At 41.3% G+C, this 24,018-nt stretch overlaps 1 protein-coding gene across 7 annotated transcripts in view; it reads left to right on the top strand.

Annotated features, from left to right (window-relative positions):
* The window catches only part of CHCHD6 (coiled-coil-helix-coiled-coil-helix domain containing 6), a 115,305-nt gene that overhangs the window by 4,163 nt on the left and 87,124 nt on the right, over positions 1–24,018 (top strand). For all 7 annotated transcript variants that reach the window (XM_035894825.1, XM_009639309.2, XM_035894829.1 and 4 more), the window contains exon 4: positions 136–280. In XM_035894825.1, coding sequence (XP_035750718.1) covers positions 136–280 — 145 coding nt within the window. The remainder of the gene's footprint in view (positions 1–135; positions 281–24,018) is intronic.

Raw genomic sequence — 24,018 nt, 5'->3', positions numbered from 1 at the left:
TGAGCAGACTTGGTGTCAGATAGATCATGGATTTGTGTTCTGCCTCTAGGCCAGGATAGTCCATGCTAAGCCATGACCCTGTTGCCAGAAGTCTGCTGATCACCTTCTCTCTGTTTGCCTTTGGCACTCATACAGGTATGAGCGAGAACAGGCACTGGTCCAAGAGGAGTTGCTCCGGCTGGCCAAAAGAGAAAGGGAAGCAGCCAGCGAGGCCTTGAATACTGCCCTTCAGCGGGAAAGGAACGACGCTAACGAAGAGAGGCAGAGAGTGGCCCAGATGGTGAGTAAGAAAAAACTCCAGTATGTTTCCATACAGGACAGGCTAAAATCTCTCTGCTCGAGGGGATTCATTAACTGTCACTTGTGTGATGAGCTTAGAAACTTTAATTTAGGTTGAAGCACTCATCACTTGCGTTTGGCTTACAATGTAGCTGGCAAGCTACACTTGCAGCATGTCATGCGGTGATGCTAAGGCCAAGCTTGTGGGAAAGGTGTAAGCAATGACAGTGCTGAGGACAGCTTTACCTGGGACAGGTCAGCATGGTGTATGTATATGGGGTTGTTGTCTGAGCTAGAGAGAACTCTCTTAAACTATCAAGTATATGAAATGAATGTTTCAATATACAGGATCAGATTCTGCTGACCTGATCTATCCTGAAACTCTGCTCTGTTTTTCTAGAGTATAACTGCAAATACCAAAATTAATAAAAAGAAACAATGAGTTCTGTTGTTTGAGTCTTTTAGGATGCTTGTGACAGAAGAACTGTTATAAAACTGTCAAGTATTGTAACATTTTGAAGAAGGCTTAAGATCGATGTTTAGGGACCAGGAAACATAAACCCCTTTTGTACACACCACTGATTCCCAAACCAATCTGTTCTTGCCCAGTAGGCAGACTTATTTTGGGGGACTTCTTGCTACAGCCTTTACTATTAGTCAGGCACCTTGGTGTTGCTCAGATAACTCGTTGGGCTGTTGTCATACCAGGGCTGAAAAGAGCAGTGATGAAGGCAGAAGTACAGTGAGATGAGATTGAGTAGAGCAGAAGGCTTATATCACTGCAGTAGACAGGGGTTGTCCTTGTGCTTAATATTCACATGGTACTGTTTTATATTGTTTTCTTTTAAATGCTGTCATTACTATGGCAATGGTGTACTGCCTGTAAACAATACAGAGTCTTACTGGAACTGCCACTTTTTCCTAACCTGCAGTGGTACGAGGTGTCGGGGTGTGACAGTGAGGTGGGACTATGCCTGCCACAGTGAGCTCAAATTGCTTGTTCTTTTAGGCTGTGATGTTGAAATGGTTTATTGAGACAACTAGACTAAGAGTAATTCTCATTGCCTGGTACGTACTGAGCGAATGGCTTAGGGAGACAACAGGCTTGGATGGTGACAGGCCTTTATTGTGTTTCTTCCATCCTATGGATCTGTTGCATGCCCGTGATTTAACTGAAGAACTGTTCTATGAGCATGTTTTTTCTACATGTTGAATGCTAATAGGCATGGCTTACCCAGGCACATGGTTTGGCTGTGAAGCATTCTGAGTTATAATATGAAGGTATTTTAGGGGGCTGAATAATAAAATTTTTATAAGAATGGCCGTAGTGGTTCAGACAGAAGGTCCTTCTAGCTATAGCCCATGTCTGATAGTGATCCACAGCATCTGCTCACAGAGAGCATGAGGTGTATGGCAGTGCTTCCCACCTGTACACCCTTGCAACTTCTGCCTTTCTGGGGCTTAGAGGCTTCTTTGATAAGAGGTATTTTCACCCTGGTGCTTAGCAGTCGTTGATGAAATTGTGTCCATGAATATGTCCGTTTGTGTTTTTGGACCCATTTGTGCATTTTGACTCCGTGGTAATGTTGGCACGTCGTTGGATTGGTAGGTCTCTGAGATTGCTCTCCTGGATATAGCTTGTGAATGGCTGCTGTGTCATAGGAAATTTCCTCTTGGCAGACTGTACCCAAGCCATGGGAAGTTGCATGATTGCTGAGCTTTAGAATAGTGATGTCTGAGGCAGGTGACTGCCATTCCTCTGCGTAGGACATATGGGTCAGCAGATGCAGCATTAACTCTCTTTCTTCTAGAAAAGAGAGTATTCTCTTTCAGAATGCCATTAATGGACTTCTGCAAGGAGGGTGGGAAAAAAGCTAGTGGACTTATTGTCCAATCTAAAGATGTGGTCCAGCTCAGAAGTAGAGCTCTGCCCTGCTGCAGTGAGGCGCAGAGGAATCCTGGAGAAACGTGACTAGCAGACTCAGCAATATGTGTGAAGTGTAATGAGGGCACCTCTAAAATGAGTTGGGACCTGACCTCTAACATACAAAAGCTCTTCTATTATCTGAATTAGCTTTTAATCCTATAGTGTCACATACCCAGGTATTGCATACTTGATGCTCTGCAGAAATCTGATCAGGCTCTCCTTGTGTAACCCATAAAAAATAAATAGTGGCCATGGAGTGTTAGCCCAGAACGTGGTGCAAGAAAGAGAAACTGTTAAATTTCATTGCTCTTTAACTATCTCTTGATCAGTCATAAATTTAAGATCCTTAAAAATGGAATAGTCTAGCCTGTTCTTGCAAAGATGAGGTCAAAGCTATTGTCTGTTGATTTCTAGGTGTCTTCCTAAGCAGGAACTGTTTTTGCCAGCCTTTTAAATTATTGGGATCCTTATCAGACTTGCTTTATCTCAGCTACAGTTTTCTTTTGGGCATAGTTACCTTATTGTATTGTCTCAATCCTACTCAAATCTATTTGTCCTTTGTCTTCCAGTATTGTTTTCTTCATTTATTTGGAATAGGGCTTGAATGTTTCTTGTTCGCTCTGGTGCTTTTTAGCCCTAGCATATGAGGCAAATTGTGGGTGTGAGCTGCTCTTTCATCTCTTCTGTGTCAGTTTTCTCTTTCAGGTAGAAGATAGTAGTGGAACTCTAGGTACCTAGTGGTAGTCCAAGTGCAGATGGCACTGGAAATTATCTGCTTAAATTTATAAGGGAACAATTTATAGGGTTGTGGCTGTTGTTGTAACCTACTAGGGAAGCCAGAGAAAAATGGGGCAACTCCCATGAAAGAAATAACAAATAAATAATTTGCTTCTAGCAGCACTTAATTTAGTAAAAATTGAAAATCATGCCACATATAATTAGGAAGGCTTGTTTTACTTATTTTTTTTTAACATTTGCAGTAAGATCTTGAGCTGCCCTTTGCCCTTAACATATCAATAGTTTGGGGATTAGTAGCCTTCTGTTGTACAGTTGTCTCCAGTAGTGCTGCAACATTCTCCTTTAACTTTACCACTTGTAGACCATAAATCCAAATAAGATAGATGTATTTTGAAATTATTTCATTTTGATTGTGCTGAACGTCACTCGTCATTTAATCTGTTCTTTATGATTTTCATTCACTGACTTTTATTATCGGTGCTGTTGCTGTGAAGCACTTACTCAGTCTTGTTCTATAATGCACAGTGCTGAAGGGAGAGTGGACTACAGCTAACCTTTGATAAGAAACTTGCTGTCAGCTTCTGGGGCCAGTCACTTCATCATTTATGCAGTAGGGTGCAGATTAAAACTTACTGATGTGGGTTTTTTTTTTTTTTTTTTTTTTTTTCTTGAAGCAGTGAACTGGTTGCAAGAGGGATTTAGAGTTAAGTTCTTGGGTCCTGTTTACATTTTCGTCTTGATCTTTCTTTTTTTTTTTTTTTTTACAACTTTGAACAAGGTACTTACTGAGAACCTAAGGTATCTAGAAGCTAAAACTCCTTAAAGTTTTAGTTGAAGAAGCAAAACAGCTCTGTAAGTAGAAACACTGCAGCATTCACTTCCCTCTTTGAGTGACTATAGCTTTTGATTAACCATGTGGGACTGGCTCAGATGGAAGTAGTCTGCTAAGCTGCTGCAGAAGAACTCTCACCAATTTGTATTGGAGATAAAATGTTTTGTTTGTTTGTACAGCACTGCGGGATCGTGGTGCTGACTGGACTCTCTGAATAATTTAATGCTGTGGGTACTTACAATACAACAAGGATTATATGTACAGTACTTCACAGCAGGGCCTAGGGTGTTTAACTAATGCTTGTAGCATGCCTTAAGTCTCATGTGAAATATCCAAGAATTAATACAGCTATCTTTAAATCCTTTTTTATTTCTAGCATGAGGAACTTCTAAACTTGTCATAGTCAAGTTATTTAATTGCTTTACTGTGTTGTGAATAGTCTCACCTTTCCCCTATAACAGCAATCTTTCCTTTTTTATTCCAGTTAATCAAAACCTCTTCTCTCAACTTCTCAGTTCTTTTGCCTTTCTTTTTTTCTCCTTCTTACCAGCAAAAGAAACTTTGCAAGCAAAGCTGCTCTTTTTTCTCCTTTTTGCTTTTATAATCTCCTAAGGCTGTGCAGCATGTGCAGCATATGCATCACGAGCCTCTTGGAGCCAGTGACTCCCTGCCTGATGGTTTTTGCTGAAACCTTTGAAACAAATCAATGTGGAACGGGGATGGAGAAAAGCAGAAGCAGAGGGGGGGCGGGAAATAAACGCGATTAAGCGAAGACATCTCATTACTACTCTAGAAAGGGAGGATTATAACTTATAAAATAGGAGGATCTCATTTAGGGGCCATGTGTGCCTGTGTTATCAGGACAGAGGGAGAGCAAGTAGAATAAATGAAATTAATACTTTGAAAAGAAGCATTACCCGGATTTGAGAATTGAACTAATATGATTTGTGCAAAGCCCTGAAGTTCTTATCTCCCCATTTAATACCCCTAGCATAATGGCTTTGTTGGAGTTATTGACCAAAAGTCTTCTTCCTTCCCACCTTGAAAGAATGAATTCAGAAATGGGGTGATGGTAGGACAAACTCTGCACCATAATTAGCTTTTTCAGACAAGACTGATGGGCACTGGTTGCTGCGTGAAAACAGACTGGACACAGAATTCCTAAATTGCTGGGAAAGTGTTTCTCTGGCTGTCAGTGATGGACTGCTTACCACTGCCAGTGTTTCTAGTTGTACCTTGCTCACTGGCTTGCTGGATAGGAACCTTTGCTTTCCGGTGACTAGCATTGTACTGTTGTGATTAGCGTGGCCCAGAATATGAGTGTGGGAGGAAATATGAGGATTTAAGGTTTGTCCCATCTCTGGTTGCTCCAACAGCAGATTATAATTGGTCATAGGCTTTGGATTCTTTTAAGATGATTTCTTGCCCAGAAATAATCTCTTTGCTCTTCAGAGCCTCTTATCTTCTCTTGTTGATTCAGGAGAGAAGGGCTGAAGGAAGAATGCGTGACCGGGAATGCCTTTGATCAGGGCAGTGGGTTTTGATACTGGAGTCATCTTGTGAATGTGGGATTCTGAACTCCTGGGCTTTGCCTGTGGCATACTTTGGATGCTTCCACCCTTGGTTTAGTGTATGTTGTTTGCTGATATTTTAACTGGTATTTTTTTCTTCTCCAGTTCAAAGAATGTGTAAGTTAAATTGTTTAAAATTGCTGAAAGCAGCATAAACAGGCCATTTGTAGATCGCTACAATGGAGGAAAATTTTGGTGGTTGTATGGGAGTGATCAGGTGGACTAGTGGTTTTTTTTCGTACCCTGTATGGGTGGAAGAATGATCCAGTTGGCTCATTCATGGGGAAATTTTCTTTAGATTTCTGGTCATTGATGAAGTTTCAAGCCAATCTTGCTCACATTTTTCTTGTGAATTGCCCGCTGTTGTTGAGCAGTATCAGCTGTAGATGCAGCTGAGCTGGTACTGAAGATGGTTTTAGGAACCTGAACATGATTTAGTTTTGTTAAGGCTTTCATTTACTTTGTGATAAGCTGGGGATCAGCTTCATCCTGGCTGATTAACGATAGGTAAGCATCTGTAGATTAGACTGGGGTTTTGTTGTGCGTAATCTCATATCATTGTGGCAAGCTGGAGTGACTGGCTGAGGTCCAGCAGTAGCGTGGTGTTTGCTGAAACTGTGATGGTGTGGGGCCATCAGCGAAGTGAGACTGCTGTTTTTGAGGTCAGGCCTCTATCGTCAAAACTTGTCATTTTTTTCTTCCCTATTTATTTGAGTTGATGTAATGGAAGGTATTGTCTCTGAGCTTTGCATTATGGTTTGGATACTGCTCACACCAGGGCCAGTTTTGTTGGTCCTGTTTGCAGCTAAAATGGAGCTAAACCTCCTCTCTTTCTAAAGTTACAAGCCTGTATCTAGTAAGTCACAGGCTGAGAGAGTTGGGCTTGTTCAGCCTGGAGAAGAGAAGGCTGCAGGAAGACCTGATTGCGGCCTTTCAGTACCTAAAGGGGGCCTATAGGAAAGATGGGGAAAATCTTTTTAGTAGGGCCAGCTGTGTCAGGACAAGGGGTAATGGCTTTAAGCTAAACCAGGGTATGTTTAGACTGGATATAAGGAAGAAATTCTTTACAATGAGGGTGGTAAAACACTGGAACAGGTTGCCCAGGGAGGTAGTGGAGGCCCCATCCCTGGAAACATTCAAGCCCAGGCTGGACGGGGCTCTGAGCAACCTGATCTGCTTAGCGGTGTCCCTGCTCACTGCAGGGGGGTTGGACTAGATGACCTCTAGGGGTCCCTTCCAACCCAAAACATTCTGTGATTCTGTGATAAGCAGGTTGGTTCTGGGAGGAGGCATTGCTAATGCAAATATTGGGGTTTAGTGTTGTTTAATTTCTGTAAATGCTTCTTGATTGAAGTTTTTTGTGGATGAAACGGAAAACATTGATTTAAATCAGAAAGTATGGAGGCTTGTTTTAAATAATAGTGCACAATGAGGAAAAAAGCTCACTCAGTTATTTTTCTCCAAGTTTAATTTTCATTGATGTTACAGTGATTAGCAACAAGTATCTACATGTCTTTACTAAAGGAATGACACCTCTTTTTTTTTTCTTTTCAGATTAATTTTTATGTTTTCTTTAGAAAATGACTGGTGCATTTAGTTAGTAGAACATTAATTCTCACATGTAGTGTGGGTGCCGCCAGTTGTGGGGGCTGTACCTCCTGGTGAGCGTTGTTCCCTGCAGGTTGGCTGTTTGCAGAGCGTTTGCATCCTGCGTGTCTAATGCTCACGTACCCACCCTCGGCGCGTGCAAAACCAGCTAGGGAACTCTCACGTGGTTAGCAGGAGTGCTGTTATCTTTGGCTAGAAGTTGCATTGCAGTTGGTTTCGATTGCTTTCACTAATTGAATAAAGCTGCTTTTTAAAGGTGTTGATACAAATGGAAAGAAGTGTTTTTTGGTTTAAGCCTTAATGATTTATTACAAAATGTTTTAAGGTATTGATAGGGGGATTTAAATAGCTAGGCCGAGTAGCTTCAGACCTTGTTCCTTCTATCCCTCTCATTCTTGCTGTCTGAGCTAAGAGATACTTTTCTAGACTTTCCTTTGAAGAAAATGTATTAGTATGTGGAGTCTTTAAAGTTAGTGGTCTGTTATTCTGTAGTCTCTGTCTAGAACATCTCTACTTTTCCCCCCACAGTTGGGTTCCTCTTTGGCTGCTACCTTCTACTACAGAAGTGGGTGCATTTCTGCAGTGAATGAATTACTTCTTTTTATGAAACCATTACGCGTTTAAGGGATCTCTATAGAAAGTAATTTTTCAGTATTAAATGATGGACTTTGGAAAGGTTTGTGTTAAATTTAAGCTTGGCATGGTGAGGATCTACATGTCTTCTGTCTCCAGCAAGGTAATAACTTCCGGTCTCTGGAGCATCACTGAGGTCTAAATTTAACTAAAGCAATTTTGGAGAATGTGTACTACAGTGAACCCAGAAAGTAAAAAGAAAGCCAAAGCAAAAGAAAGCCTCCTCTTTCTCCATCTTCTCTTGAGGGAAGGCAAAGCTGTTATCTGGCTAAGGGTAAGATGCTGTGTATGTACTCCTTATTTTCCCTGCTACTGCTGCTATGATTTGTCAGACATTTATAGCGTTTTTTTAACAGCTTCCAATTTCTGCAGCTAGTCTTTTATCTCCTGACTGAAGGTTAATTTGTGTTTGGAGAGTTTTTGCAGATTTCAGCAGCTGATGGTCGTTTGAACTTCTCGTTTTTGTAGTCTCTTGGGCTAACGGACCTTATCATAAGGTTGGCCTCGTTTTAAATCCTACAGCTGCAACAAATTGAAGTTGTCTGTGGTGTTGCCTACTTCACCTGTCTTGCCTTCAATTGTCCTATGCCCATATTTCATACTTCTTTTTTTTGTCTACCAAGTTCATATACTCCACAGAAACTTCTTCCAGATTCGTTTGTTCTGACTTGGGGTTACCGTAAAGCCATTGCATCGTTTAAGAAGCAAAATATAAGATTAGCCTTCCTTTTCCCCTATCTATAACTGTAAAATATTCAATTCATAAAGAAATAAGAGAATAATATGTTGACATTTTTCCATGAATGGTCCAGCAAAGCTAGTACTGCTTTATTTATTTTTTTTACTGCCAGACTACTGTGGAGTAGTAGAACTCTGTTCTAATTTTGCAGCTAATTTGAGTGGCATAAGCAACAGAGATTTGGTTCAACAGAGATTCAGTAGGCTTTCCTTTCCTACGAGCCAGTATTAGTCAAATGTAGTATGGTTTGTGGTAAGAGATTGTCATCGGTATAAAGGCTGAGGGTGTTATAAGAATGTAGTTCCCCTAGCTTAGTTAAACTTTATTTTTGGATTATGATTTTGCTTGTCTGTGTCTTGAGTATTTGGGATATTACATATATCTAACTCAGTATTTGGTGATAGCTTTCCAGTATTCACTGTATTCTACCTAAAAAATGACAGTGTTTGAATCTTGAATCAATGATCCTTGATCACTGAAAATTTTCTTGATGTTTCTGTCTGGAAAGTGTTACTTAAAGAGAGCGCAAGATTATGAATTTAAAGGGCTAATATAATAGCTAGGAAATAAGTTTGAACTGAATGGAACACTTTGATTTGCTCTCAGATGATGGGGACGTGAGGTAGGTGACCTGCTACTGGATGCAATTTCTGTCATATTCCCTAAATGCCGTGAAAACTGGCCTTGGTGCTTCTGCCACCTTTCCTTGGAGCCTTAACATGTATGTCTTGATGTGATCCTCGTTAGCAACAGAGGGGTGGTAAAGAAGGTACCTGAGATGGGTATAGTGTTGTGTACTGCGGGGTGGTGTGAGCGAGACACAGTGCAGGGTTCTTTCTGGGTCTCAATAAGAAAGGCTGACAAGTGGCTTAATAAAATAGCTGTTTTAATAAGATAGAATAGAAAGAATAGAAATCTCACATCCTTTCAGATGCTGGGAGCCATGCTTTCATGCAGCATTGGACAGACCCGGGATGGAATTTCCCATGGCATGCTCTGCAGATGGAGAGAGGTTCCTCCTTTTTGGTCATTTGGGCAATTACATTCTTACAAGAGAACAACTCTGTTTGTAAAGGATGTTCACCTGAGAACATCTTGCTGCTCTTTTAGATAAAGGCAAGGTCCTGCAGGGGCCAGTACCGAAGGGCAGCTGCCTGCCGGCTCCTCTGTTACCATGCCGAGGAATCTGTGCAGCACAAGACAGGCCTGAAGGCCACGCTGTATCTGTACGTACAGCACAGTGCAGGCCTGCGCCTGCTCAGGGATCTGTGGATCACCCCCTCCTCAATGCACAGCGGTCTCCTGGTCAGGATCACTACATCCCACCCCTTCATCCACATACAGTTTGCCTTTCTCAAAGATAGGTAAGTTACAGATTATATTAGCAAGCTGTTCACCTAATAGGAAGTTTCCTGATGGGCTGGAATGTTATCTGTGTGATAACACCCATCAGTGCACTGCACAGACCGGCATGGGATATTCCAGCGGGCTCCCATACAGCAGCTGCTCATGGTAACGTATGGGCTTCTCAAGCCCCGAGTACCAGGCCCAACAGAGTGGACGTGTGCTGTTCAAGATCACGTTTCCTCAAATACAATGTCTTCCACAAGTCTCCCAATACAAATAGCTTTGTTGGATCGTACTAGAAGATGAAACTGAGTCTACATGGTATGATGGGAGAAATCAAAATAAGCACTGATGTTACTTCTTTATTTCTCAACTTAAATAAAAGTTAAAACAAGCTGATACGAAGAGTAAATGTCACTGAAGCTTTTTCCAGTTTGTTTATACCCTCTGCTACAGTTGGGCATCCTCAAACCTGCTTCTATTTGCTGACAAAGTTTATTTCCATTCTTGTTTGCTTCCCTCTCCCTCCCTTTTTCTCTGTCTTTTTACTTTCCCAAAACTGCAGGACAGTTTGCTTCTGCCGCCTCTCCTTGTTGGTGGTGTTATCAGGCACGTGTGCAGCGGGTGAGATTGCAAACGCCACTGTTCTCCGGGATTCTAAGCATCAGACAATGTTTTACACGGCGTCCCATTCTCTAGCTGGCTGGTTGGACATGATGTTGGTACCTTATCTTCACGCTGACACACACTGGACATTAATAGAAATACATTGCTGAGGCACATGTGTGGAATTTCAAGCAGCCTTTCTAGCTGTGCTTTAGATAGTCTATTGTGTGCTTAACCTCTTGGAAGAGGTTTTGATGAGAAATGCATAATGTTAACTCTTGGGCAGCTGGGTGGACTCTCTTACAGTTTCTTACTACAGTCAGCATAATATCTTCCTAATTGCATGCTGCTTGCATATTTTGGAGTTTCAGCAGTTTTAAACCTATCTTTCCATGAGCAGTATTCCTCTTTTCCTAATGCAAATTTTTATGTATTGCATGTGGGGAGAGGTAGGAAATACATGCTTCAGAGGGAAGTGAGCTGCCAGCACCCTTGTTTAGCTTTGTCTAAAGTCTGTCCCTGTATTATTTTTGGCTCTATGATTGCCTTACATCAACTAAAAAAATGACCTGGATGCAACTGCTGCTATTTGCCAGGAATTCCTTCTGCTTTTGGAGCACATCAGAATTTTTGTTGTTTCCTTTGTACTATATAGGTATACTTTCTCTGCTTGTTTGTTATGACCATCTGCAATTATCTATATTATTTATGAGTACAGAGTAAAACGTGATGGAAAGTAGCTTCTTAAAAGGGACTGTACTAAGGGAGAGGAAATGAGCTGATGACTTTCTGTTTGATCTTTTTAGACAATGAAAATAGAACACCTGCAAGCTTATGAGGGAGGGAAGGAATTAGAGAGTTAGCTGGCTTTCTTTTTCCTGTCTGTGTGTTACATTGGGGGTTTGGAGCCTTTTTAGCCTCGAAGACTTTGTGATAATGGGCAAACTTGAAGGATGATGTAGTAAGAGTCGAGAGTAAAAATTGATCAAGCAGACAGATAGAGCAGGGCTATGTATAATTACTGTCCAAAAGAAAAAAGCTTCATAGTTTAATACCTACTTGAATAGTACATTAGGCTAAGGATACATTTGTTAAATAACCAGTGCTCTTCTAATTAGGACTGAGAGCTTGCCGCGTATATTCACTAGATCTTCAGCCTAATGCTTTTGCCATGGAAAAAGTCGTTCACTGTCTAGCAGATGACTTCAAGCCCCCCCCTTTTTTTTTCTAAACACATAGGCTCATATCTGTTCTCTCTCCTTTTCCCTTCTCTCCAGCCCCTGAGCAGAATGGGTTTGTTCCTCAGTATTCATCTTGCTATAGCTGTAATTGGCACCGTCGAGCTGAAACTGTGACTCCCCTCTGTAGCTTCCAAACTTCCAATACACAAATGGTTCCTTACAAAAGCTGTTCTCTTCCCAGCTGAGGACCTGAGCGATCAGTCATTTTTGTATTTTTATATGATGTGCTCTCCTAGTCTAACAGCTAAATATGGAAAAGGGGGGATTAGGAGTAAGGGTATGTTTAAAATAAGGAACCAACAAAAGACAAACAACAAACTATCACAAAACAAAACAGCACCCTTAAAAACCCCAAACAAACAACCTCCCCCAAAAATACTACAACAAAAACTTCTGTCAGTTGCACACAAACTTGCACGCTTCTTAAATCCTCTTCCCTAATTTTTCAAGGTAAAAGAATTTTGTTTCAAGTACAAAACTTGAAAAAGCATGAGAGCTTTAAACTGAAGAGCAAACAAAAATTTTAAAGATAACGAATGTCAGTCCAGCCTATAGTTTTCTACTATTTAAAAAGTTCCTCCCTTCCCCCCCACCCCCCCTCCCAGCCAGGGTGCCTTTTCCTGTTCAAGGCTCAAGCTTTTTGCAGTGTAATTTTTCTAAGCTTTGTGCTACTGAAGGTTATCATACAGTTCTATTAAAAACCTACTTGTCTGTGATTTCTTGTTATACAGCGACCTGCAAAAAGAGGTGGTTCTCTGTGGTCAAGTAAGAATTTGACACTGTTCCTTTACTGGTAACAGAAGTGGGATGCGTTAACACCTTTCCCCATCTGATGGCTGTTCAGAAGCCAGCTCTTGGGTCACCCTGTCCTTGTTCCAGATCATGATGAAGGTCTAAATGCAATCTTGAAGCTGTTGCCAGCCACTTGCATTTTCTTTTCTTTAGAACGGTTTAGAAGTAGTTCATAGAATTTTATGCATCTGGAGTAAAAATAAGAGTTTTCATTGTAGTTAATCTAGCTAGAGTATCAGTTTGTGCCCGAATTAAGTGGTGACCATTAGCCGTGCTCCTGCTCCAATAATGTCATTCTGCCATAGCAGGCTTATTTTCTAAGGTTAATAAGGAATGTGTTAAGGCACCTGGAGGGAAAGGAGCTCTAATGGTCTTGGCTGCCGTTCTCCGCATAGATGGGGACTAGTGTGGTTGACAATACTTCACTGCCTCAGACCTTGCACATGGAGGCTGCTGTTTTAGGAAAGAAAGTACTTCAAGGGGTACTGCGGGTGTTCTTCAGATGGGATTGAAGTGGCTGGACAGAAGAGATTTCCTCCAGCATAGTCTCACTAACCTGAATTTTAACCCTTCTTAATTTCAGTGTTTTGCTGCCAAGTGTCTCGGTGGGCAGCTAATGGTAGATGACAGGTTTTTCTGACTACGTGCGTGTGCAAGTGCAGGCAAAATTTTTCCTTGTGTGCACACATGTTTAGAAGTTACATCCAATTTATGCACAAGAAATATTACTTACTGGGCATTCTTAAACTGCAGTAAAAATTCACATCTTTGTAAGAGTGAGTAATAAATGTCCGTATAATGAGTCTGATTTCCTACTGTTGCTCATTGGCCAGCAGATGTTGCTGTTGAGCTTAGTTAGGCTTTGCTGTACAGTTCAGCAAGTCATTTGCCTATTTTAAGAGCTATGATGCAGACTGATTTGGAAGTAAGTTTCCTGCTTGATAATTCATGTCATCTACTGGTAATGTCAATATTCTGTCCAGAGGCTTAAGGTACATCTTGTGCACATATGTGTGTAAATAAATAAGTGATATTAGAATGTCTTTTTTGACCTGTGCATTTTTTTCGCTTCAGCACTGACTCTGAATTCTTATGAAACTTTCTGCTTTCATTAGCAAAGCAGTTTTGATTTGCTTATTTTTTTAAATTATTTTTGAGGGAGGGAATTTGTTGGCTTTTCAAGTGAGCCTTTAGAATATGGTGGTGCAAATAGAGTCTAATAAACAATCCATAAACAGCATATCATCATTAATACCCCTTTGAATTTAGGATCTGGGAAAAATCTATTACCTGCCTCATGCAGAACCTGGGGGATGAATTATGTAACTTATTTGGGGTCAAACCCACTGCACAGCCCGGCAGCCGCTCTGTGTATTGGTCTTGCAGACTGTGCTCTGCTCCTCAGTTCTTTGGGATGTGGTTTTTAGCTGTAGTACTCTTCTTTTGGAACTAAAGATTTTTAATGTGCGTCTCGGTTGCATGCCAGTGACGATACCTTTGCTGAGTTCATACTTTTTTCCTGCTGTGTGGAGAGCACTTTCAAAGCAGCTGTGAGCATTTCCTGAAGGTGGCAGTGAAGGGACACCCATGAAGACTTTCCAGGGGCAGATGGGGAGCTGCTGAGCCCTCAAATTGCTTGCATACCAATGAAATGTCTCAAAGTTTTTATTTGTTTTCATTCTGAATCTACCTTCTCCAGGAGTTACCATAATATTTTGCAGGATGAGCTCACCCTAAGTATTTGAAGTTCATTGGGTTCTATACAAATACATCATTTAGAGTTGTGAGGCCACTATGTACCGACATAATTTCCAAACTGGAGATGTATGTTGAATCGGCCTGCTTCTGTCTTTCATTTTCTCACTGTGCTTTCTGGGGCTTGCTTTCGTGCTTAGATACATGGATCTAGCAGCTTGTGAACCTGCTGTGTATTCAGGCTGTGGAGGGGAGGAGAAGGCTGTCGTGAAGACAGCGCAGGTTTCCACACAAATGATGAGGTATGTTCTCAGCCACCTCAGACTTCTCTTTGGTCTTCAGCTCTCTAGTTGATTTCTAGTAGTACATCTTGGTTTTGGAAGTGGTGGGAGGAGAGCGGCAGATGCTGTCCTAATGGCATCTCATGCTCGCTATCAAAACTGATGTTGCTGCTTTGGTTCCTCAGATCCTCTTTAGGATTCACTGTTTTGACCTACCTCCTAGCCTTCTAATTAGATACCACCTACAAAACCTGATCTGTAAAAATTGACTGTAACATCTGTGACCCTTTGACTACCTGCATGTATGTACGCTGTCTAAGAAAAACCACTGGAGTTTCAGCAGAAGTTTTGAGATGTATATGCAGTGCTTTTGTAAAGGCAGTATCTCAGGTCAGTCTTCACTGATATTGTGAGTTTCTGACTGATTTGAGTGATTTGGAGTTTAAAACGTAAAGATGATCTAGCTGGCCTTGGACGAAATGAATTACTGCTTTGAGGGCAGAATCTTCTCTTGAGGGAGAAGTTGGTGGTCGGCTGGAATCCCTGCAGATTTTTAGGGAGGAGATTTGTATCTTTTCATCTGTTCTCAAGAAGGAGAAACAAGAGTTATAAAAACCACTTAAAGGTTCAGTTAAGATTTATTCTGGCTGCATAACTGCCTCCCATAATAACTTTAATATGCATCATCCTGAAACTCCTAATTGGCCCTGGTGTTGGCAGGGCTTTCAGACCCAGCAGAATCTCCAGTGTTCAGCAGCTTTTAGGAAGGAATGTAGCCAGAGAAGCACAAAAGATGAAATGGCTGCCTTATAAATTCTGACTGACCTTGAGAGTCCTTGTTTTAACAAGCAGGAGGACGTTGTTGAGAGCCTTCTCAGCGAGAGCAGTGGTGGGAGCGTGTGTAGGTGCCCAATTGCTGAGGCGAGAGGAGAGGATGGGGGAAGACCTCCTGGGCTTGCTGGGAGGAGGTGGTTTTGCTGTGGGCCCTGTACTTACTTATCCTGTTGCTTCTGCTGTTGGTTGGAGTCTTGTCTGTACTGAAGCTGATTAAAAATGTGGGTTGAATTTTTTTTTTATTTTTTTTTTCCTGGTGGCTGCTTGTGGGGGTGGGCTATGGAAGATCTGTGGGTTGAATTAATCCATTTCGTCAGAGCTCGTATCTTTATTTAGGAAATGATGCCAGTCAGTTCTTCCTCTCTACTTAGTGACTAACTGGTCCCTGTGTGGGCGCTCATCAGACGGATCAGAGCCTGAGTGACCGAGGAGGCTGAAATTTTCTTTAGCTTCTCCTCTGCTCCCCGCCATGCCTGGGTGGAAGGTGGAAGCCTGCCAGGCTGTTGCGGTGTCGTATCGTTTTTGTGAATGACGGAGGATTGTCATTCTTGCTCTCCTGGGCTGTCAGTTGGGTGCCTTTTGCAGACCCTAAATTCCCTTTAAAACAAAACATTTGGCTGAGTTTATTTCATTCCATTAAGTAATTTCACTGCTAATGCATAATTATCTACAGCAGTGACACTTGTCTATGCTTTAATTATCGCAAAGCTGCACAATTCCCCCTCCCCCCTGCCTGGAAGTTGTCACTTGTGCAGGGTGGTATTGCAGAGATAAGTGTGTAATACATGGCAGTGCTTTGGGTCTCACACAATACTCAGGCAGTTGCTGATTGCTAAATGTAGGCAATAGAAGGAGTCAAGGATTTTGGTCTCCGTCTTCTATTAGTGGCTCTTATCCATGTGGAGTGAGAGTCGTTGGGAAGGAAAAAGCTTATCAAAACTTCATAATATGGGCTTGAAGATAAAGATGTGAGCAAGTGCTGATTGGAGGCATTAAGCTTACAGGTGTTAGGAAAATTTGGAAGCACAATTATTTGTTTTTCTTCTGAAGAAATGTAAGAAATGAAACATCCGTGATCCTGGGCAGCAGCCCAGGAGCCCTGGTTGTGTTTGAGAAAGATTCTTTGTATTTATCTTTTTTCTTCCTCCCCTCCACCTCCTGCTTTGTTACCAACTCTGTTTTTGGTAAACACCCTCTTTGAGTGCAGAAGAGCCCTGTAAAAGTCTTTGTTCCAGCCAGTCGTTATGAGGAAATACAACTGAGTTACAGGGTATTTACTCCTAAGTTGGGAGAAGATACCTACTTGAGTGAAATACCTGCTATTTCTTAACACCACACTCTCTTGTTTAAGGAGTGATTTTGTTAATGGACGACCAGGTTGGTCCTATCCAAACAGAGGGCATGTGGGCAACATGATACTTGCGTTGTTAGAGGGTGAAGGTCTCTTTGGGATTAATATGTTCTTTAAGAAATTTCTAAAACCTTGCAAAATCTGAATGAGGAAAAAGCTGGAGGGGGCTCATAATTGCACTTGTCTAGTTTCACAAAGATGAGAGAAGTGGGTTGTGGACACCTCATTTAACTTGCAGTGATGCACTGAGGTTTGTGGATGAAGAACACATGGAGCACGTGTCGAAAAGATAGCAAATCTTGAGAGGGACCTGATAGAAATGAGGACAGTATGAGGAAGTAAAGCCTGTTTATTATCTTATAATAGATGGAAATGAGGCCATTTATTGGTGTTATCTGCTGGCAGAGATGTTCTGCCAAATACCTTTGTTTGGAACTCTGACCAAGACGTGCAATATGTAATTGTGTTCCAGCTTCCATCCTGACTTAATTCTTAGGATTGAAATTACTCTCTTTCACATACAAAAGCATTGAATTCTTTTCCTGTATTGTTATGATGAAGGCAATTTCTGGTTGCTGACTGTCAGGAATGAGGAGGGGAGGACTATACAGCTTTTGTGTTACAACATGCATCCTCAGTCCCTACGTATCTGCTGCACTTGGCTGGCAGCAGTGGCACCTGTTTGAGCAAGATTTCTTTGGCCTAGAAGTACGTTGTATACTTTCTTTGGCCCAAGGACACAGTCTTAAGTATGTCACTTGAAGGCCTCACAGCTTGCTGAGCTCTAAATTGTTCCATCACTCTCATACTTATTTTCTATGGTATTTATCACCATAGTGTTTTATGTACTTTCTAGATAAGCAGACTGGCATAACATGGTGGTCAGTTTGATGGCTTTCTTCCTCTTAGGAAAGGAAGTTATATTAAGAATTGTACTTCCTATGGGAGGTTATAAACTATACTCAACCTCACAGTAATTTAGACTCAGAACTCTTTTTTTCTGGGGACCTGAATGCCGTTGACAAATTTCCAAGTCTCTTCTCTAATATTGTTTGAAATACCTTTCACATCTGGCAGTGGATGCTCACATAGAAAGATTTTAAAGTGGCAGAACTAGTACCTAGAACAGTTGCTTGGGTTTTTGGTTTTGTTTAAAGCATGGTTGAAAACCTTCCCATAAGAGCATGGAAGTAAATTCTGCCTTAGTGGCTTTTTTGATTCATCTTATAAAAACTACTTGCCAGGTTTGAAGTTTACATGAGCCTATGTTAATTGCTTCTCTGGAGCTGTACTCTCACCTTTGTAATACACTTTCCAAGTAGGAATGGGATGAGAGGTCACTCTCAAAAATATTAGTTCATGCAAAGATACAAAGGAAAACAGGGAGACAAGGAACTCCATAACAGAGGTGATGGAGCTCATTGCCTCAACTCTCTGGCTGACACAAGTGAGATACAACATGGAGAGAGCATTCCTCATCCACATGGCAAGGGAGTTTGGTTGGGCATCGTGGGGGAGCTGTTGGGGGAAGGGGTGGGTGAATGATCCTGATGGGGCACATGTGGGAGCAAAACCAGTAACGAAACCCATTGTGTACACTGTGAAGGCTGGGGTTGGGGGTAAGAGGAAGAATGGTGCTTCCTGGCACGTGATGCTTTTGCCTCCTGTGAGTTTGTTGGCAGGTGTGGAGAGAAAGGAGCATGGCAAGTCAGCCGCCAGTGTGGCTAATGATTAATTGCCCTTTTTAAATTGCAATTATATCAGTCATAGAACCCATGAATATTAATTTCCAGTTTGCTGCTTGAAAAACTGAATGATGATCTCAGAAGAGGGCCAAGTGCTTCAGCCAATAGTTACTACTGAAAGGAAAGGCTGCTGTGACTCTGCGTTGTTTTGTGTCTGTCTTGCCTCTTCTTTTTCAGTGTTTCTGTTCCCTCCTTCAGAATCTTCTCAGTGCTTACATCGAATTTTCCACACTGACAGTAGTAGGTGGCAGGCTGACACCTAGAGTGAGTTAATCACTGCAAGCAATATTAGTTACCTGGATTTGGTGGGTGGCTTTCCACCATTGACTGCTGCTTCCTGAGCTCAAATGCATGTAACCTTTCATTCCATTATACTTAGATTTTTTGAGATAGTTTTTTGATTGTGCCATCTTGGAAGGATATTAACAGGCAAGCATCAGTACACTGTGACTGTTTTCCTTTCTGTAATCTGTGCAAATACATGGATGATGAAAATCTTGGTTTCTTCTGTGGTTTGGGTCTCTCTTATCAGTCATGATCCTGTCGAGTATTTTCTGCATGAATCGGGACAAATTATTGCATCTTGCTTGTGCTTTAGTTTTTTTGGCATAGTAGTTATCTCAAGAAGTGTTGTCATGATGTGTTGATATTCCCTGAGATATTTGAAGGTGAATGGTATGGTGTGTTTTTAGAAAACAAAACCCCTCAGAACCCTCTGGTTGTTTTGCTCCCGATGCTTTTGGGGTTTTTAAAACTTTGTGTTTCTCTTAAAGCTTTTTCCAAACTTTCAGCTGTAAGTGACTTTAAGTACCCACACATTTCATTGTTTGCTTGTGGGGTTGGTATATGCTGAGTTATCAAACTGACTTAAGATTTTTAAGAAACAGAGTTAGATGGTAGAAGTTGCACAAAAGTTGTCTCCAATGTTTATTCTTTTAGTTTTGTATATTTTGTGTGGCTGGTAAAAGTTGACTGTTTCCTGAAAAATTTTTGGAATGGAGGCACTAAAGAGCTGGAAGTGTTGAGCGTGTGAATGAGAGCTAATTACTTGGTATTTGTGGAAAAACAGACTCTACCTGGTGAACACTCTGAAATTAGAGTGCCTTTTTTTTAGGCTGAAGTGATACTGTTCCATTTTGACATCCTTGGTATTTTGTGTGCAAGAGAAGAGGGCCTTGTAGGAGAATTATATCCCATCCCATGAACTAACGCATTCATATTTAGGGATATCAGTTTATTCATTTTGATCATTATTTTTTCATAAACCCCTATTATTATCATTCTGCTTGGACATCCATCATTACAGTTACTGTCCCATTGAATTAAAGGCACTATCTGATACCCACTACAAAAGCAAGGGATGAGACTTGCAGGCAATGGGAGGCCACTTCTAGTTCTGCATCAGACTGCTAGGGAGAGGCTAGAAGAAAATTAGATGCAGCAGACAATAGGAAAAAATATGTTTTCAATTTTTGCTTAGTGCTGTCCTTTCCTGGAAGAAAGGCGTGTAGTAGGCAGTTATGTACATTTCGGTAAAGACTTCCTACCATCCTGAAAAGGCATCAAGGGCAGCCCTAGGAAAGCAGGTTCAGTGCTTCATTCTGGCTTTTCTGTTTTCCCCTTTTTTCAGCTTTTATAATTTAATGGTAAATTGCTCATTTTCTTTGGACACTTTCATTTTGAAAGGCTCCAAGCAGTCTCCTATTGCTACTGTTGCCCTTTGAGGTGAAAATGAAGCATGAAACAAGGATGTGGAATAGACAGCCCTTTAACCACCAAGTTAGCTTTTTGTCACTAGTTCTTGTAGGTGTTATTTTTGTCTTCTTCCTTCTCTCTGTTTCCCTGTTGCACTTTGTCTTAACTCTGGTGTAGGAACTACTTTGTGTAGTGCTTAGTTAATGGCATCTATGCGTGGCTGTCAGGTGAGGAAGCGGTCACTTCTATTACAGCTCTGAAGAGGTATCAGAACTGCCAAGCACCCCTGGCTTCTCAGAGTGCTGTTGTATTGGTACGGAGAGTCTGCACTTAGAAACCTGTCTGCAAAATGCAGAGTTTTCAGCAGTGTCTGGCTGATACAGAAGTTTCCATTGCGTGGTAGGACCAGAGCAATCCAAAGCTTCAGCCTCCATTTCTGTTGAGTAGTGTCTGCTTTGCTCAGAAATGCTTTGAAAGCTTTGTTTTGCCATTAGGAACTGAGCTTCAGTTTCATATCACTTGCCCTCAGGATAGGATTCCTTAGCTAAATGGGTACTCTAAACATTGATTTTAATTAATTGGAATAGTTTTGAAATACATATTTTTTTTTTTGTACTTAAATTGTTCTAGCAGGCTTTGTTTCCATAGGACTCCTTAGCAGCACACATTACAAACTCTCCCCATGAGATACTGCCGAGACGCTCCCCGTTTTAGGCGGCAACCCAACAGACAAGTACATAGCCTGCTGCGCAACGGTGTAAGGTGTGTATGCTCATTCTGTTAACACGAGGTGCAAATATCAACTCTTATTGAAGAAATGCCAAGGGAAAGTCATGTTTGAAGACTGTGCAGGCTCAGAGGTGATTTCTGGCTTCAACAGCATGTCTAATTATCCAGCAAGGGGGAATGGTATGATACTCCAGTGATTTATCTTGAAAGGGAGTTTAAGCATATCTGGCCAGGAACTAGAGGCTGACATTCAAAACATTAAGGTGTTTTGGAACAGAATATGCTGATCGTAGTCACATCATGTCAGTAATTTTGACTGTTGAGGTCTAAGAATGAGAACTAAAACTTGAAATGGCTCTTTGCTTTGCTGTTAAGAAGTAAAGAATTGACTGCAACTTGTAATGTGACTCAAGAGAGCAACCAGCATTGTGGAAAACTTGGGAGAAGGGAGTGTGCTCTTGTGTGTGTGTGTATTTTCCCCCCACATCATGTTAATAGACCTTGTCCTTTTTACTTGGCAATTCCAGTGCTCGTGAGTTCAAGGTAAGCTCTGCGTCCTCTGGGGCTGTGGTCTGAAAAGGCTCCTGCCCGTACTGCTCAGGAGCTGTGACCAGCATGAAGAGGAGGGTGGGAGCAGGGAAAGACGACTTCAGCTGCTGCCTGTCTCATTTCTGCCAGTGTAAAGAGCTTTGCAGAGACGAGTCATATTTTGCAATTGAGTTTCTCCTTAAAAGACACTCTGATGCTAATGTTGATTTAATAAGGTTCTCTCTCCTTGCTTAATTTGAAACGTCTAATTTTGTGCTTCACAGTTCTGAACACAGAATTAGTGAGGGAAGAAGAGCCGGAGGCAGGGGGAGTGGAGTGCCACGCCAGAAGTTGCCAGGGGAGATTGATTCAATAGAGTGAAAAGGTGCAAAAGGTTATATGACCACAGTTCAGAACAATACGATGGTGGTACTAATGAGAAGGAAAGCTTGATCCTTTAAAATGTTTTTAAGGTCTCTGTGGGTGTATAACCAACACTAAATGGAAAAGGGAGTGCTGGAGTGTTGGTTTCTTTGAGTGGATTTTTCTTTTGATTTTTTATATGTATGTAATATATATATATTATATGACAGGCAGGAAGGAGAATATTGTGAGACAAATAAGCTTTTAAAGGTTTTTATTTTAAAGGTTGTTTTGATAAGTGCAGCATTTATTTTCCAGAATGCTGAGAGGTTATAAGAGATTGTGAATTTGATCTTGCTAATTTATTTTGCCTGCACCTGAATGGGTTTTTTGTGCTTTAATTTTATGCTTGTGGAAAAAGCTATTGACATCCCTGGACATTTAATTCCTTTATTGTGTTGGGGATAAATGTAAACTCCCCAAAACCACAGTGCCAAAAGATTATCTAAAGCATTGTACTAATAATAGTCCTAATGCAAGCTTTTTCCTTTGCTTCCTGCTCTGTTAGCGTGCCTGTCCTCTGCCTCTTAGGAAACCACTCCTATGCAACAGAGTTGAATCCTAATTTGCCTCTTGCTTGAGTTGGATGACAGCTCTTCACGCAACCGAGCGGACAGTGTAAAGGAGTACAAGTTATGTTCAGCTTAGTTTTATGATAAGCTGCCAACACGTTTCATTGAAAACCTCATTAAATCACAATTAAATCCACAGGAAAAAAACCAGGCCATCTCAGTGAATATTTGATAGATGAGGTTTACGGTTTTCAGTGCTGGCCAAGGGCATAATCTGCTCCTTGGTGTTGGAGCTTGGTGAAAGCTGAGGTGAAGTCCCACCACAGAATCACCTGAAAACTGTCCCAAGCATTGGAAACCTCCTGTGGACGATGGTCTCCGCCTGTGTTTCTTCTGTCCCATGGCCTTGGTCAGACAGAAGTATCCCTTTCCCACCACAAACTCTTGTATAACGCACGCACCCCCCCCTTTCCTCTTTCTTCTCACATTGTTTCTTGTAATAGGAACTGAACTTCTGCCAATGGCTTCTGCTGAATTTGATAGCTTAACACTGGATTGTACAGAGTTATCTGAAACATTTGGTTGGGGAGTGCACTTGACCAAGCAGGCCTGCACAAGGAATGAAGTTTTAGGGCCAACTGTTAATGTAGATTCTAAAAAAAGCCTGAACCTGCCTTCAAGGCTTTCTTTTTCCCTGACTTTCAGTGCCTATAGTGACTAGTCTTCAGGAATATTTATCAAATCACTTGCCTGTCTGGTTATTTCTAGTCTACTGCACTGGTCAACTTATTTGATCAATAAATCAATCAACAGGTTCTTAAAATTACTTTCATTGACTTTGGAGGTGTAGCGTACAAAAGGAGCTCACAGAAAGTAAATGATTGTATGTGCCCCAACTATAATTAGAGAGCAAAGAGTATGGAGATATGTTTGTAAATAGTATCTACCACCCTAAATACAGCAATCTGTGATACTCTGAACTGGATTGACTCGTTCAGTTTGCAAACTCATGAAGCATGAATCTTAGCTCTGTCAGGTCATCTGGCTGCTATATTTAGAGCATACACTATTTTAAAGCTAAATTTCAAGCTTCTTGCTTTTGATCAAAAGGCTCAGGAGTAAATAATTCTCTGGTTCTTTAGCATTCAACATAATTTTTAAGATTCAGGAGCTCCACTGAGAGTGAAATGTTGTTTTTTCCTAAGGAAAATTCCTCAAACTGCTTAATCCTTCCTGCTGCACCCAGTCTGTGCCTTCCTCTTTTCAGCAGCAGCAACACCTGGTTTGTGATCCTTGCTGAGGGACTGCCAAGTCCTGCTCCTTCATAGAATGGCCTCCCCTGGCCCCTGATTTTTCCCTGATTTTTCTTGTCTTGAGCAAGAGTGTGTTGCGTTGCCCAGTAAATGGGCATCGAATCAGCATTGAATTCTTGTAGTTCCTACAAATGTTAAGCACTTGCACAATGTGGAAAACTGCTGTTTGCAAATTGTCCTATCAAATGGAAATCAAAATTTTGCTGGCAGTAACATAGATTTGCAAGTTGCTCTTGATACAATCATGCCCTGAAGATTGCAATGTAAAAATAAAGAACATGGTTTTACAATCGCCTGAAATCCTTATTGTTGATGAATCTATACTCTTTTTTTTTTTTTTTTTTTTTAAATTTCATTATGATAGACTCGGACTTCATTAAAAGATGCAACCTTGCAGCATTTTCTCTGATCACAGCCTTGTCAGGAGACGAGAGTGCATGTATTTGAGAACCAGTATATTCTCTTCCTAAAACACACAGTGGGTTGCAAGTGCTTTGGAAGCAAGAATCAGAGTCTCTAGTGGACATTTTGTCTATAGCTCAAAACCACAACTTAATTGGCAGCCTTTTCATAACCCTGGCTGTGGCCTAGGAGGTAGG

This window comes from Egretta garzetta, unplaced genomic scaffold, assembly GCF_000687185.1.
Source record: "Egretta garzetta isolate BGI_Z169 unplaced genomic scaffold, ASM68718v1 scaffold215, whole genome shotgun sequence".
NCBI lineage: Eukaryota > Metazoa > Chordata > Aves > Pelecaniformes > Ardeidae > Egretta > Egretta garzetta.
Note: the sequence above shows the minus strand (reverse complement) of the source record. Positions and strands in the feature narration are given on the sequence as shown.